General features: G+C 32.8%; 1 protein-coding gene across 1 annotated transcript; it reads right to left on the bottom strand.

Annotated features, from left to right (window-relative positions):
* Nucleotides 1-12,545: 12,545 nt before the first annotated feature.
* Nucleotides 12,546-16,442, bottom strand: LOC129918743 (general transcriptional corepressor trfA). Its single transcript, XM_055999455.1, has 3 exons — nucleotides 16,332-16,442; nucleotides 15,530-16,268; nucleotides 12,546-14,831 (listed from the first exon to the last, which is right to left on the bottom strand). Exons 1-3 carry the CDS (start codon nucleotides 16,396-16,398, stop codon nucleotides 12,572-12,574), a joined length of 3,066 nt encoding a protein of 1,021 aa, XP_055855430.1. The 5' UTR covers nucleotides 16,399-16,442; the 3' UTR covers nucleotides 12,546-12,571.
* Between the last annotated feature and the right edge of the window lie 986 nt (nucleotides 16,443-17,428).

Raw genomic sequence — 17,428 nt, forward strand, 5'->3', positions numbered from 1 at the left:
TGAACGAATAACAATAATCACCTCATGAACTTGACCCCATGATATTTTTTTTTTATTCCTCCTCCCTAGAGACAATATTGTTTTTTTTTTTGTGGAGTGGCACCTTTGTAAAAAAAAAAATCAATGGAAGGTCAATCGAATCGGAACAGGTGTTCTCAGCACATTACTCAAGGAAGATACAATTGGCATTTCTATATATACCGTCAACTCACCATATCGCCCCATCATCATCATCGTCGTCGGTGTATAGTTGCTACACTCTGACCGAAATCGTGCACTATACAATATTCCTTCTCTGGAGGACTATTCAACCATTCATATTGTCTCGGACATTGCTATTGGCAGAGATGCCCCCAAAACACACACAATAACACAAAAGTACTAATGCCGACTCATCGTCGTCGATCGTCGACAAAAGTCACTTCCATCCAATTCATGAAATCCAATTGAATGCGCACTCTGCGACTTATGGTTTATAGCAAACGCTTCTCTCTCCATCTCGGATCGAGGGCAAACCGATCGAAGCTGAAGCTTATTAGCTTCTTGGCAGCCATCAACGATTGTTGTGAGTTATGATGTCATGGTGGTTGGCATCCGGCACCCCATTCAAACATATTGACTCCTAAGGCAACCTTTAAGACCCGATTTTTTGAGAGCCATCACTTCACCTGTAGTAGATATAACCCTGTGAATGTGCATTGCAATGCAATGGCCAGAGAAGAGGGCACAATGAGAGTTCCGTTCCGAAGATGATGATGGGCCACTATCTACTCCACTCTTGGAAAAAAAAAAAAACATCACAATGCCAATAAGTAAAATCACGAATTTATTTTATTAGTTTAACATCGTTTTTGTAAGGAGTGGTTTTTTGTGTCAGTGCGCGCGCGATTTTCAATAACATGGGTCGCTAGTCGCCAGCACAAAAAACTACCTTGAATCAAACCTACCAACTTTATAGGTATAAAAAAAAGTAAGTAAAAAAAAAGATGAATTAAAACAAAAGGTCCAATAAATATGAATAAAAATCGATGTTTGGCCGTTTTAGCTGCTGCTGCTTGCGATTTGCGATTGCGAGCTTGATGATGTCTGGAGGTGTGATAGTAGTGCTAGTTCGTGGAATATTTGATCTGTGCGATCGATGCGATGTCCCGCGAGAGAGATGTTGTAAGCTTAATGGACAAAGCGTGCCGTTCAGCCCCCTTCTCTACGATGATGATGGAATGAGATGCTGAAAGGTATTTATTTTTTTTCTATGGTCAATCTATACGATTTGGATAGGAAGACAAACAAAACATAAAAATACAACATTGGGATTTTTTAGATTTGATAGTCAGGACAATAATTCACATTGTGACAGGTCAATGTGAATTCAAGGCGGTAACTTGTTGAACAGAAGGTAGGTATTACTGATATTATTGTGCAAATATATTTAACTTGCAAGTACATCGATAGTTGTGTACTTTTTTTATGTTTTTTTTTTTTTTTCGTGAGATCTGGGCTGAAATTTCCATAAAAAATTATGAAAACCTTGAAAAATATAATTTATCAGTGACGTTTAATATTTTGATCTCTCTCTCTCGAAGCAGGTGTTGAAAAGTGATTCATTCAAATATATCCAGAAGTTATATTGTGTCACGTTTGATTATAAAAAAGATCTGAGGGTTCAGATGATATAACGTCTTATATAAGTCGATAAACCATGGCTGTATCCACGAAAAAGTGACCCCATTTTTAGCAGTGTGGCATAAATTGCAATTTAAAATTAAAAATAAAATATTGCAGATACAAATATCTGCTATAGCTTATTTATAACCAAAAGGTGAATACTATTAAAGGATTTTTAAAAACTCAATTATAGGGTAAATAGGTAGAAAATTAATTTTTTTTTAAATCTGTAGATAAATTTATTTTTAGGCTGAAAAAGCTATTAAAAAAATTCTAAAAAAAAATTAAAATCAAGCTATGAAGGTTTTTTTTTTAAACAAAAACATGAGGTAGCCTAACCTTTGACAAAGTGGTTATATGGGGTAAAAGAAATATTCCAGAGAAATGTGAATCTTACCATCAGTGGAAATTTTTAAGCGTCTTGTACGCATTTTTGAAATGAAAACTTTTTTAGTATCGTACTAATTTGAAACAAGATGAAACGAAAACGCGATACGAACATTCAACTTGTTATAACTTTTTTGTACAAAATTGTACAAAATGTACAAAATTTCAATTAATTTTATATTCAAAATTCTGAGATAACGGTAAAAAGATGTTCTTTTTCTACACACGTTATATCTTTTGATCTAGTGCACATACAAATTTGATTTATTTTTAATACGCATGCTGATAACATAACCTTTTATTTGATATATCACAATTAACTGAACGAGCTCTACAAGTTACACAATCTTAACCCTAGTTTACGCCACGCAAAATAATGCAATAACCAAACTTGCACCTCTAATTGTTCATTATCAACAATTTGATGCATTGTCTCTTTCTGTTATTGATTAAGGTGACAGTTGCGGTGTCTTTTTATGATAACACGTGTTTGGTTTTGCCAAAATATACCTAATAAAAATTGTTGAAAATAGTCCATTTAAAGTCTTACATGAACCCCAAGTTTGGTTTGTGACTTTTTTTCAGAAAAAAATTCCAGAAAATTATATAAAACCGCTTTTATGGAAAAAAAAGACAAAAAACGTAAACAAAAATAAATTTCGTTTACTGAGTTTTCATCCCAGGTCGAAAAAACGATTTAGAAAAAAGTTATATTATAACCATTTAAACATGCGTTGGGGTTCGCACGAACCCCAATTTGTAAACTAGGGTTAAATTGAAAAACTTGAAAAATACCTTGAAATACCTGTGGAGATCTGTTGACGATGACCAGTGTAGGAAGTACCGTAATCTCAGCTTGAAATTTCGCCATAGTTGGCTTTAAAAAATTCTACTAAAAAATATGATTCATACGTCAAAGGTGAAATAACCTTTCAGATGATATAAAATTTACTATAGTTTGTCATTTAAAAAAATATATTTAATGGTGTTAAAAGAGAAAAAAGATTGATTTTTTTTGCTTTTTTGATAAAAAGTGATTTGGTTTGAAAAAAATAAGCTCTTTTAAGCTGAAACAATAAGCTTTCAGATGATATAAAATTAATATAGGTTGTCATTTAAAAAACCTGAATTTAAAGGAGATAGAATAAAAAATAGGTACCTACACTGAGCCAAAAAACAACGTAAAATCAATCGAAACCACTTTGAATCAATGGAAAATCACTACATTTTTAGCCTAAAGTGGAAAATGATTGAATCAAAGTAGCACACTTTAAGTCTAAGTTGTTCACACATTAAAAAAAAGAAAAAAAAGTAAAACTGGCATCCGCTGGGGATCGAACCTGCTATACCTGGGTTGACAAGCTTGTGCTTTTTTTTCAATTTTAAATTCATTTTTATTTTTCGTCATCTTAAAACTATCTTAAAGCTAGACAAAAATTCATAAAAACTAGCCTACTTATCAATTACTTACAACTAACTTACTGGACCTTTACGGGCACTCTAAGTTATTCTTCATTTTTCTTAATACTAATGCCTTTCGGCCTTAAAACTAATTTAATTCAAATAGTATTTCAAGGTTTTATTTTTTCCAAGAAATAATTTCTAAAAAAACTTGGATTCTGATCATTTTTTTTGTTTATTTTAAAACTTAAAAACTAATTAAAACTACTTAAACTACTTAAAAATTAATTAAAACTACTTAAACTACTTAAAACTACTTAAAAACTAGAACAGCCACAGAGCAAGCAATTTTGTTTTTTTTTTTTTATTTTTTTATTTTTTGTATTTTTTTTTTTCTTTTTTGTATTTTTTGTATTTTTTTATTTCTTTTTACAAGCTTGTGCTTTACCACTGTGCCATCTCACTTATAAAAATTGATGTGACAAACTGTAACTTAAGCATAGGACGATTTTTAGAAAATTAATGAATATATTTTTCACCATTGATTCAATGTAGAACGGATTAAAAATTACTATGCGTTTTTTCTCTGGGTGTACATTTTTTCTTTTCTTTTGCAAGAAAAATTTTTTTTAAGGTTTCACTTCTACGTTCAACCACTTGTGAATTGCACACATGACTTTTTTGCACACATGACTTTTTTTATAAGCACTGTGTTTTCTAATATGAATTTTTGAAAAACATCTACTTTGTTCGGGGTATTTTTTTTATTTATAGGAATTTTTTAAGTGTTCACAAAATTTCAAACTTATCTATATAGCATATAGGACATAGGTATTGGTCAAGTGCATGCATGTGCAAAAAATTGGATTTCTAAAATAATTTTTGACAAAGAACGGGAAAACAAGTTTTGTTGCCTCAATTTTTTGACCGTTTTTAACCGTTTTTTTATTGTATCTTTTTTTTTTAAATAAATAAATAAATGAAATTTATACTGTAGATAGGTAATAGGCAGGACTATATTCGTACAAAATTGCAATCAATTTAGTATTCACAATTTTTAAATAACGATAAGAGACGTTCTTTTTTAAACACGTTATAATTTGTACCTAGAGGCGATACAAATTTGATTTAACTTTATTTCGCATATAAATATGTACCTAATACTTATAACATTTTATTTGATATATCACACATAACGGTACATGTGATATAAGCTACACAATCTTATATAAATCTTAAAGTAGAAAGAAATTTCGACATGGTTGGTTTTTTTAAAAAATTGTAATTTTTGTAGACGTCGCACAGATATAATTGAGGCATATAATTAAAGCTGAAATAACAAGCTTTCAGATTTTATAAAGTTTATTATAGGAAGTAATATAAAAAAATTGACATTAGGGTGATTCTTCAATTTTTTCAATGATTTTTTTTTTTTTTTTATTTTTAAATGAAAAATGATTTATTCGTTTTTTATAACTTATAGACTAAATGTGGTTTAAGAAATATGAAGCTTTCAGTATAGTTTTTTTGGAAGATTTTTTAATACAAAAATTGATATAATGAGAAAAGAAAAATCAAGGTAATTTGTTTTTAGCTTTTTCTTGTTAATTTATGATTGAATTCAAAACTTTATTCCGGTTTTCTACAAAACATACAAAAATAAATATTTTAGGTTTTAATTTTATAGCTTAAGTACTTTACTATAAAGTTTATTATCTCATAATATTTTTAACAAGAAAGTTGTCAAAAAATTATTTTTAAATCATTTTTTTTATCAAAAGTTCACATCCTACTTTCTCATGACTTTATCACTTTAAATTATACCGAATTTATTTTTTTTTTAACCAGAATTCTTACTCTCAACACCAAACTGTAATGCAATAAATAATGATTTTCAAGAAATTCACAATAAATTTAGATTACCTTCATTGCCACTTCATTTCATATTTCAACAAATCGATAGAAACAGTCAGCTAAAACATTTCTCACACAATATTTTGAATTGTCACTCATATAAGACTCCTATAAGAATTTATAGAAATATAAATTTTCTCATAGATATTCCAAATTAGCTATCCATTGTGTTTGTCGCTGTTGGTTGACATAATCGCCCATTAAAAGTGCCAACATTTCTAAATTAAAGTCCAATAAACCACAGAATTCTGTCCAAAAACCAGAATATATCCATAATTGTATATATCTTCCCCCAAAAGCCTCCACATTTTATCACCTTTTAAACACCAAATACTTATGTAAATCCTCTAAATTCTTGCAGAGGTCTTGACAGCGGGAAGACCTATCTTATGCATCCTACTATCATCATAAACTGTTTTCAAACAATAGATCCACCTGTCACAACGTCACACCATCGCACCATTAACATCAAAGGAGCATTCTTACATTCCACAAAAAAAAAAAATAATAATTCTCTATGAAAATGAATTCAGTAATTATCGAATCCATGACAGATTAACGAGTTGTCGGAATCCGTAAGCCCCAATTTTAACACTTCAGAGATATTGTCTGGGCATCTTTCAGAGGCGAAGCCATCAAATCAAAGAACTTCAACACAAAACACTCGAAGACCAAATCTTTGAATTTATTGATGAAAATATTGAGACAATTGTAACGATTGTTGAACAAAACATATTTTTGTGTGTGTGAAACATGAATTGTTGTTAACGGTGATGCTGGAGTAGGTGTTTAAACATAAACAACAAACCAAAAAAAAAAAAAAAAACAACAAAGAAAAAGCACTTCTGGGAAAATCCAGATCAACCACCTTCTCAAACGAAAAACCATCAGATCTTGAGAAGATGAGGAAGAATTTTTTTGAACCACAGCGGGTATTCGAATTGAATCTTCCCGCACCCTCGTAATAACAACCTTCAAGCCTCGTGGGATGCGCGTTGTCACAAATTTTCAATGTTTGATGATACAATTAACAATTTGTGGAAGATTGTTATAGTTGATGGTTTTGAGAAAATTGAACACAACAAACAAATGAAAAATTTTGAAGGAGAGAATTCCACTTCATTCATCGAAAAGAGGAACAACTTATCTCAGGAGTTACAAACATGTTAAGTCTGAAATTAAGTCAAGTGGTGTTGTGGATTGATGAAGATGATGTCGGTGGAGGCGTTGTTCGTTGTTCTGTATTTTTTCATGTTATGCAGCATGTCCATATTGACGTGGGGCTTTTAAAGACAACAATAACAGTTAAGAGATGGCTTTTGTGTATAAGGAAGCTGGATGGACAATGACTTGAGAAAGGATTGTTAACATTTTTTTTTTTTTTTTTCTTCATATCATTTTTTTTTCAATGGAGAATGTGGCTTTATGAAGTAGAGTAGAATGCTGCGGGCGTTTTTTTTTTTTTTCTTGTTTTTGTGGTAGTTGATGTTACAATATGGGTTACAATGAAAGTTGAAAGTAATTTAAACTGTCTGATGATATGGATGCAATTTTATTTTATGTGAAATACTTTTGTTTGGTGTCATGGGAATTTTTTTTGGTTTTGATTTCAATTTAAATGGAGCAAAAATTAAAAGAAATCATAACCTCAAAAGTTCGTATATAGTTGTAACCAAATGCAGGGAAATCAGGAAAAGAACACTAATAACTGTTATGAGTTTAGTGATTTTAAGATTTTTAATTCTTAAAACAAATTTAACACCTTACCAATCAATAACACTGATCAACAAAATTTAACTTTTTTTTTTGCCACAAGAACCAAAGTATACTTTTCTAGTAGTTTTTGGGGTGCTGAATCCGAATCTGACGTCAGAAAAATTTGATTGGCCTCCGTTTTTGAAATATTACTGTTATAAAATGATAAAAAATGTCATTTTGGCTGTTTTCGAGGTTATGTGTTTTATAAGAACAGACATTCTTCTTTCAAAAACTGTTTAAATTTTCTCGATATATCTTTTATTGCTCGAGATATCTTAAATTTCAGTTAATAAGCCAAAGAGAAACTAAACTTAATCTAAAGTTTAAGTCACTGGTCACAGAGTTTTTGCCACAAGAGCCAAAATATACTTTTCGGAAGGTTTTTGGGTTGTTGAACTCGAATCCGCAGTCAGAAAAATTCTATTAGTCTCAGTTCTTGAAATATAACCGTTTAAAAAAAAAACCTTTTTTCTGCATTTTATAACGGTAATATTTCAAGACCAAATTCTAATAGAATTTTTCTGATTGCGGATTCGAGTTCAGCAACCCAAAAACCTTCAGAAAAGTATATAATGAATTACACCACAAAAAAACATAACCTCGAAAACAGCCAAAATTATGTTTTTTTGGCATTTTCTAACAATTATATTTCAAAAACGGAGGCCAATAAAAACTACTAGGAAAGTATATTTTGGTTCTTGTGGCAAAAACCTTGTTGACCAGTGTAATTTGAAGTTATAAAATTGTATGTATGCTCTATTTCTATCCAAAATGATAACTTAATCTTTCTGTATGTGTTTTAGTTAACTACTAGTTTTCAATTAATATAATACATAGAATTTTTATACACTTTCACTTTTAAAAGGTTTTAAAAATTTTCGAAAAATGCTCGCTTAAATTCTAATATATAAATCTAATGTATAAAAATGTGTACAAAATTTCATAAGAATCAGTCCAGCCGTTTCGGAGGAGTTTGGTAACAAACACTGCGACATGAGATTTTTATATATTAGATATCGGGTAGGTCTCTAAATTGTTAGGGTGGTCCAGGAAAAATTTTTTATATCTTCTTGGAACGATCTTTTCGAAATTTTTTGTACATGTCGGGAAGTCTGATAATCGGCCGTTCGACCAACATGAATTTTCATATGATAAAATAGTTAGGGTGGTCCAACCAAAAATTTTTTTTGGAACGATTTTTATGAAATTTTGTGGGTGCATCGGGTGAGTCTAAGAATCTGCCAACATCTATTTTCATTCCATAAATGGTTAGCGTGGTCCACTACAATTTTTTTTTTAACGATTCTTTCAAGTCCTGGCTTTATATTGTTTTGAAGGGGTTAAAAAAAAGTTAGTTTTTCACCTCATACGAATAGCCTAAATTCGTAATATTTTACATTCTAAATACAGAAACTTTAAGCCTTCAAACATCAATCTTGATAATGCGATCAATAGAACTCCAAAACACATTCTTTTATTTATTAAGACCTGTATTTGATGTTGTGAACTGATCTTTTAAATAGCAGAAGAGGCTTAACGAAGTCTGCCGGGTCAGATAGTAGTTTTATAATATTGAAATTTTTTTCATAAATAAATTTCATAGTGGAAAAAATTAAAAAAATGAAACGAAATTTCAAAATTTTATGGACATTACTTTTTTAAAAATTGTCATTATCGTGCTGGAAAAAAGCAATTTGAAGGTTTATGTTTTTAACTTAACTTGATCGCAAAATGCTAACGAATAGCTTTTAACTAAAATTTTCGATGTTTTTCAAGTGGAAACAAATTTTGATTTCCGACTTAATTGTCAAATGGCAATGGAACTTATACACTATACAGTTTCAATTTTTCATATTAAACAAAATTTTATTTATTTGCGAATTTGAAAAGCGTTTTTGTTTAAAAAATTTCTGCAGCAGATAATCAAGGGGCACGGTAGTGCCCAGCCAAGTTCTCTAGCAACTTTGGCACTACACCCTTATTTACAGGAAACAACTCAGGCCATTTTCGACCGCCCTCTAACTTCCACACCAAAGATGCCAGAATATCAATCGCTACATTTGTTGAGCTGGCCGAACCCAAAAATCTCGAAAACCGTAACTGACTCACTGACTCACTGACAGATCACCAAAATTATGGAGAACTTCCCGCTATCGTAGAAACTTGAAATTTTACATGGTGATAGGACTTGTGGTGTATACAAAGGAAAAAATCGAAAATTTGAGATTTTAAATTCAGGGGGCGTGGTAACCGCCCATTTTCACCGAATTTTCATCAATTATTATAGAGCACTTCTGACTATCGTAGAATCTTGAAATTTGGTAGAATGGTAGAGCTGGTAGTTTATATAAAGGAACAAATTTTATACTTGAGAATTTTAGCCAGGGGGCGTGGTAACCGCCCATTTTCCCTAAATTTTATCAAATTTTTTAGAGCACTTCTGATTATCGTAGAATCTTGAAACTTGGTAGAATGGTAGACCGGGTAGTTTAAACAAAATAAAAAATTTAAAATTTGAGAATTTTGGATAGGGGGTGTGGCAACTGCCCATTTCTACTGAATTTTCATCAAATATTATAGAGCATTTCTAACTGTCGTAGAACCTTAAAATTTGGTAGAATGGTAGACCGGGTAGTTTAAACAAAAGAAAAAATTTAAAATTTGAGAATTTTAGAATTTTAGACAAGGGGTGTGGTAACCGCCCATTTTCTCTGACTGTTCATCATTTATAGAGATTTTAAGTTCAACAGCAATATCTTGCAAAAAGTAGTGAAATCACAACAAAAACATTACTTTTAAAAAAAGAGCCAAGTTCCTTTATGTTGAAATTATGCTGGCACAAAAAGTACTGAAATGTAAAAGTGTACCAAGTTCTAAAGCTTGGCTTTAAATTTGTATAAATAAAATGCTTATTGTTTGTTTGGCAATTTTTCAATTAGCTTTAAAAATCGGTAATATTAAGAAAAATTGTCAAGAGTAAGTTTAATTCAAAAGGAAAGAACAAACTTTTTTAAAAATTATAACTTAAATTACGAATGACCCAAAAAATATCGCTTTCAATCAATTTGAAACTTTAAAATTAATCATCCCCTATAAAATTTGCTTTTTTTGAACAATTTCGCTTTCCGCCAACGATCTATACATTACCTACTCATTTTTTTTTAATTAATAGATACATTACTTAACTAATATATAAGTGTTTTGAACTGCAAGAGCAAGTTGTGCCACTAAGTTGTTTACTCCTTAACTTAACTGAAGATTTTTACGGCTTTAGCGTGGGATTGGATCATTGAACAATAAAAATATTAAATTCCAGTTAGATTTATGTGTTTGCTTCAAAAAATTGAAAATTAAAGTACCTACCTTAACCTAAAAGCAATAGCTATTCTATGAAACTTTTGCAGATTTTTAGATTGAAAAATTTTATAATCCCATATTTGAAAAATTAACTAAATAAAAAAAAAATAATTTTCTTGTAAAATAGACCCCGCCCCTCTTATATAATTTTTTTCTTGATTCGATCTAAACTAGCTTATTGTAGCTTTTTAATCAAATCACCCTATAAATATATTTATTATTCTTTTGACTGATCTTCTAAAGTTCGTACGTCAGTTCTTTCGTTTTAAGAAATCTGTATTTTTTCAGAACAACGCTTTAATTAAAACAAATAACAGATTTAAAAACTAATAAAAACGAACAAACAAAACTATAGTATTTAAATCTGAAAAATAAAAAGTAAGATATTAAATATCGCCGAAAATACCTTAGCTTGCTCATCCAAGTTCCTCCAAATGAATTCATGATAAAATCTGCTTTGATATAAACTACAAAATAATATTCACTAGTCACCTAAACATAAACGTTTAACCCATCCATCATACATTTCATAAACTCTAGATAACAACATGACAATTGCAATAGCTACAAAAAAAAAAAAAAGTTCCTCCGAGACCCCTTTTTTTTTTGTACAATATGTTACCTATTCCCATACATATATTTGCCTGCAGCATTTATTTTGACAAGCAAACAAAACACGAATGAAATTCAAATCAAAATGATATCCATGAAATACTTACATCCTTTTCCATCATTCACCAATCACTCTGGCGATGCCAAACAAATTATCATTAATCACCGATTTTATTTTTCCATTGTTAATATTTTGCTCTTTTTTTTTTATAAAATTCTCCAATCAAACTATACAGCAAAAAAAAAAAATAAAAATAAAAAAAAATATATCTTAACATCAATTAGGTGTAAATATGATGGATCGTTTTAGATGATCCTTACACGTCGATTTTTTTAAAAGAGTTCCGTGAGTCGTCCAATATAACTGACAACCAGCAAAAACAAATTTGAACGAATTTTACAATTCTCAGGGAGAACATTCAGATGGATGGATATATCCATTCTGCAATCACTCCTCTTCCTGTGTATCTGATCTGCGAGATGTCGAAGAGCCGAGTCTATATGGGTTAAACTCCGATATCTTTTCTAGGCCCAAAGTCTCTGGATGATGCCTGGACTGACTGCATTCATGCCCTTTGGCATCATTTCTGTGTTGGACACCCCGATCAATCCATCCTTCATTTTGTCTATCTTTATGAGGATTTATATTAAAAAAAATCCTCCATCGCTTGCTTTTGGTCTATCTACGTTCAGTGTAACCTACGGGTCTCTACGATCTAGTGTATTGTGAAAGTAACAAGCCGTAATATGCACCCTAACGCGATGATGCCAATAATCGATCTTTTTGAGAGTGTAACAACACACTACAACAACCTAATCCCGTTGATCTTTGGCGCTGGTTCTATCTTTCTTCTGAATGCTGCCTTTTTGCTTTAGGGCTTTGGAATTTCTCAACTGAAATAGATTTTGAAAAGCAAAAGAAAAAAAAATGACTGATTGAAACGATGCGAGGGCAAAATGAGAAACAAAACAAATAAATTGAAGCCTTGTGATAGATTAGATCGTGATATCAATTAATCATAACGAATTATTGATTGAACTCGAAAGATTAGGGCATATGATGAGCCATGTGAAAGATCTCTTGTGTGGAATTTTAAATTGGCGCCCAACAGACTGTATAGGTTACTAGAAAAGAAATGTGAAAATTAGAAAAAAAAAGGTGTTTCGTAAAGTAAACTAGGGCTATTATCTCAAGGGATTTTGTTGGTTTTGACTTCCCGGAACAAAAGGTGGATATAGAAGTCGTGTATTTAAAGCTGATATAAGCTTCTAGGGGTTATGAAACTCAGCTCAAACCTCGAAGAGATATTAAACAACAATTTCCAATTTCTAAAGTGCAATAAAAATGTATAATTTATTCGATATAACTACAGAAACATAAAATTATTGATTTTTTGCTTAGATTCTTCAAAAGTATAAATGTAGAAAATTATTTTCTAGAAAAATTCATAAGTTCTCGAGAAGACTTCCAATTTCATCAGCAATTACCAACCATTTCTAAATCAACACTTGGATGCATCAAACTCAAGTCATGATTTGTTGCCGAAGCCCAATTTCGTCTTGGTAAAATCCTACCAAAACTAAAATACTTCTGCCTAAGTTTATCTTTGATTTCGTCTTCATTCATAATGGCGCTAGCTTCACGGAAGTTCAAAAATATTCTACCTTTTTCATCGGTCTTGATTGGCAGTATTTCGGTACAGACATTTCGAGCTTTCAAAAGGAACCCCTCTTCGACGTCTAAACGTGAATCAACCGATTGACTACGACTTGGTTTCGAGGTGTTACGTTTTTTGTTACGCAAACAAAATGGATCTCGATCGCTAGCTTTTACATATTGAACAACGGGACGGTTAACTCCCCATTTCGGTCGATCGTCCATTTTGTCCTTTCGCTTTTTGTCTTTATCTTTTTCTTTGTCCTTGGCTTTAGCTCGAAATGTAGTTGTAGTTGTTGTTGTGGTCGTTGTAGTTGTTTCATGATCTTTTTCTGAAGCCACGGGGCTTTCGACGTGAGATGGCTTTGTTTTGGAGGTTTTTGAAGTCTGGGTAGTTGTTGTAGTGGAGACTTCTCGTTTAAGCAGAACTTTATAGAAATTGTCATGGAAGAGGCACAAGTCACAATTTAGTGGAAGTTCAGTTTGTGTCTCAACATCTCTGAAACCGTCCATTCTGTGGGGTTCTTCGGGGCTTAATGGAGGCTTGACAGTCATAAGAGCAACTTCTTGACCTGAAGGGTTAACCTCTGCAACTGGTAAGACCTCCTCCACTGGCTGTGGCTGATCTATTTCGAGGGAGTCTTGTGGGGAAGCATCGGTATCAAGCCTATGTCTGTGAGACCCCAAACCATGACATTTGCCACACATGTTACATGGGCCCTCATCTGCCATACTCATTTTACTTTCAGTGGAAATTTCGGAACGTTGAGTAGTTGCATCATCGCAGGACATTTTCGAACTTGCTAGATCTAATGCTTGAGGGGGAACTTTTAGTTGATGTTGCATGATGTAGGTGGCTATTTGAAGGTTCCCTATGACATTCTGGAGACCAAAGACATCAGTGGTCACTGGCAGTGGAATCAAAGTGGTTGGCTGAAGCATCACGGCAACATTTTCTGTTTCTTGAAGCGGTGTTTCCTGATGAGTTTTCCTAGCAGATGGTTTTTTGTAGTTCTTCCGTAAGTTCACTGGGGTCCCAATTAGGATTTTCTCCTCTTCCTGATCATCTTCTTCGATTTCTTTGGGAGGTTCTTTTTCGATATTCCTTGTTTTCGGTTCTTCCTTGACTTTGATCGGAGAAGTGCTTGGAATGGGAGCTGTTTGGACCTTCGTTGAAATCACTGTTAAAGGTGGTGGTGCATCCTGACTTGGCTCGTCAGCCTCTACTTCTATTTGATGGGTTTGATCAATGATTTCTTCATCGTCTTCAATTGGAAGCACTTGCAGAATTTCTGGTTCACGATTTGGTATCGGAGGTCTCTGATACTGGTCTACTGCCTTATTTTCAGGCGGATGATGCTGCACAACCATCATATTACATCCACTCGTTCCTGACTCGATGTCCAAGGGTTTTATTCCATTACTGAGCCTTGGGCTACTGTAACCCATGCTACTGCTACTGCTTCCATTATTGGCAGCCTCGAGTGGTGGAATTTTATGTCTTCTCTTCCGCTGTTTCTCCAACTTTGCTGCAACTTCTGCCTTCGTAATCGCATCCAACATAATCTGCTGTTTCTTCTTTTGCGCTTCCTCCTTCTCCATTTGCATTCTCCGTTCGTACTCCAAACGATCTTTTTCTGCTTGTCGCTGACGTGCCAAACGCTCTTCTTCAATTCGTTCTTCTTGCATGTGTCTATCCATTTCCCATTGTCGTATACGTTCACGCTCTTGAAGCTGTTGTTTAATGGCGTTGTGGTATTCTACAGCCTTCCTACGTTTATCCATTCGTTCAGCAAGAACCAAAGGATCTAAAGGGACATTTTGCCCCCGAATATGTGACTGCACCGAATGAGTATCGTCTTCACTATCTTTCAAATCATGCAGGCCCCGACTTAACCATCCTGGACCACTTGCAGTACTCCCACTGTCAGCCATGTTGTATTTGTAGTTGCCCCATTTCGCACGTTCTTCGCGTGTCTTCGGGTAATAATCCAACGGTTCTGTCGGATAAACCGGATAAGTGTTCGAAGTGGAGATATCTCGGCTAGCATTGGAAGGACTCGTTGGCGGAATGTAATAACTGAAAGTCAAGAGCAAATAAAAAAAAAAAACACTCAAAGAAATCAAATTAGTGATGGGAACAATCGAATAAAAACTATAAAGCTATCGATAGTTGTAAAATATTCACTCATTGAAAAATTTTAAATCATTCATTCATTCAGTTACTATTTTCATTCGAATAGTTTTTTCATTCAATAGTTTTTCATTAGAATAGAATTTTTTGATCGATAGTTTTTTCATGCGAATAGTTTTTTTACACGATAGTTTTTACATTAGAGTATTTGTTTTAATTCGATAGTTTTTTCATTCTAATTTTTTTTTTATTCGATAGTTTTTTCATTCGAATATTTTTTTTGTATTCGATAGTTTTTTTCGTTCAAATATTTTTTTTTTATTCGATAGTTTTTTTTAATCGATAGTTTTTTCATTCAAATATTTTTTTTGTATTCGATAGTTTTTTTTATTCGATAGTTTTTTCATTCGAATAGTTTTTTTTTATTCGATAGTTTTTTTTATTCGATAGTTTTTTCATTCGAATAGTTTTTTTTTTATTTGCTAGTCTATTCTATAATTTTTTCGATAGTTTATTCGATAGTTTATATTCTATAGTTTTATTCTAATGAATGAACTAATCGATAGTTCAAATCATTCAGTTACTAATTATGGATAGTTCAAATCATTCGATAGATCCCATCACTAATATCAAATCAAACTTACTTTGGCTGATAGCCCCCGTTATTGTCCAGACTATGGCTTGCCTCAAGGGCGTTGTTCACATTTTCTTGAATTTTTTCACTTCTAACGAGATATCCCTTATTATTATTATTATTACCATGGTAGCTATTCCCGTTATTTGATGATGGCTGCTGATAGTAACCCCGTTTATTTTGTCTGGATCGATTACTTCCCGTTTCGACATTGCCACCGCCATCGTCATGGTCGTCATCGTTGTTGTTGTACCAAATATCCGGAGTATGGGTATTTTTCGGAGAATCACTTAGGTACCCTGAAGTGTCTTCTTCCTGGCAACCAGGATTATTGTTTAGTCGACTTTGAATATTATTTTGGTTGTTATTTCGGCGCATTGCCAAGGCATAGTCCCTATGACGAATGGCTGGTAAACTAGGACTCCTTATTCGTTGTTGTTTGGCTGCCTTTTGTAACCCTCCATTTACCAACCCATTTGAATATCGACTTTGATGGTTGGTCGTTTGGGGATTTCTATGGACTGTGTATGTGGCATCGCCGTCATTTAGCAAGTCATAGCTGTTACCTCGATGGAGTAGATTATTGTTGCTATTTCCGACGGTATTCATTTGTCGATTGCTTCCATTCGATTGACTGAGATCCAGGTTGGAGTAATAGGTGCGTATTGATGTACGCTCAAATCGATGAGAAGACGACGAAGATTGATGATGATGAGAGGAGAACATTTCGTTCATTCGAGCCAATTCCTCTAAAAGAAACCATCAAAAATCAGTCAATACTTCATTTCATTTTCAACAAATTAATTACTCACCCCTTTCCTTAGCCCATTGCTGCCTTTTCAATTCAACAAGAGGCTGTGCTTTCACACCACCATTCATTATCTATTCCCCAGAAGGGAAATCATCAAAATCACAACGAGGAATCTTTTCTTCTAGTCTCTTCTAACTCACTTTACAAAAAATTAATATAATTATAATCCTTCGAGCGGTGTTAGTTTCGTCGTCTTCCGACACACAGCGGCCGACTTAAGTCTATACGAAGCGAAAAATTCAAGAACACTATTTGCTAGGATATGGGAAATTCCGTCATATAGCCTGGTAAGTTGTGGCATTTTAGCTTGAATTCGGGGTATTGCCAATGTCTGGTTGTCCTAGGTAACGTGGCTGGGTAAACAGTTTCGAGGCTTTTAATGTTATTTTCACAACACATTGCGCTCTCTCGAGTAACTGTTGTACATTGTGTACTCTTGATATCCTTACAGTTAGTTTTATAAACGACAACATGAATCCTTGCGCCTTGCCTGTGGAAGGAAAAAAAAAGTAGTTGAAGTTGAAACTGTTTGTGTATATACGGGTATTTAGTTTATTTGAAGAAAAAAAAAAGTTAGTTTGGGCCGCACACAAAATAACCAATTAAGTGCTATGGCATGTGATAGGAAGTAGCAGCTGACATGCATAGTGTGTGGCATGGAAATTTTGAGCGCGACTCAACATGCAGATATAGGACTTTTGTATGTTTCGTTATTTTAAGTTGGAGGATTTTTAATGAAACAAAGACGTCATGCAATGGAAATTTTAATATGAAGTTTAACTTTATGATGGAAATAAAAATAGATAGGGTATAGGATCTTTAAATAAAGGATTCGATTCAGAAAATGTATTGATCATAAAAGCCAAACCATCTCAGATTTTGAAATAGATTTTTATTTTCCTGCCATGTTTGACGTTCATTTAGACATTTTAAATAGTAAATTCTTAAACAAAAACCTAAGAAACCCTTAATAATTTAAAATATTTAGGCAAGCATAACTGGCCCACAGTACTGTGTAACTGGCCTATCGTTAAAACAAAAGAGTTGAGCACCGAACTTTATTTTTGGTTTATTAGCTAAAAGTTCACATAATTCGTC

This window comes from Episyrphus balteatus, chromosome 4 (assembly GCF_945859705.1).
Source record: "Episyrphus balteatus chromosome 4, idEpiBalt1.1, whole genome shotgun sequence".
NCBI classification, from domain to species: domain Eukaryota; kingdom Metazoa; phylum Arthropoda; class Insecta; order Diptera; family Syrphidae; genus Episyrphus; species Episyrphus balteatus.

What these genes read in the sequence shown, in the direction of transcription:
- LOC129918743 (XM_055999455.1), bottom strand. Translation starts at nt 16,398, where the DNA reads ATGAATGGTGGTGTGAAAGCACAGCCTCTTGTTGAATTGAAAAGGCAG. An exon ending in GCAATGGGCTAAGGAAAGGG is followed by an intron (nt 16,269 to 16,331) that starts GTGAGTAATTAA and finishes GGTTTCTTTTAG; the next exon opens with AGGAATTGGCTCGAATGAAC. An exon ending in AACGGGGGCTATCAGCCAAA is followed by an intron (nt 14,832 to 15,529) that starts GTAAGTTTGATT and finishes CTTGACTTTCAG; the next exon opens with TTATTACATTCCGCCAACGA.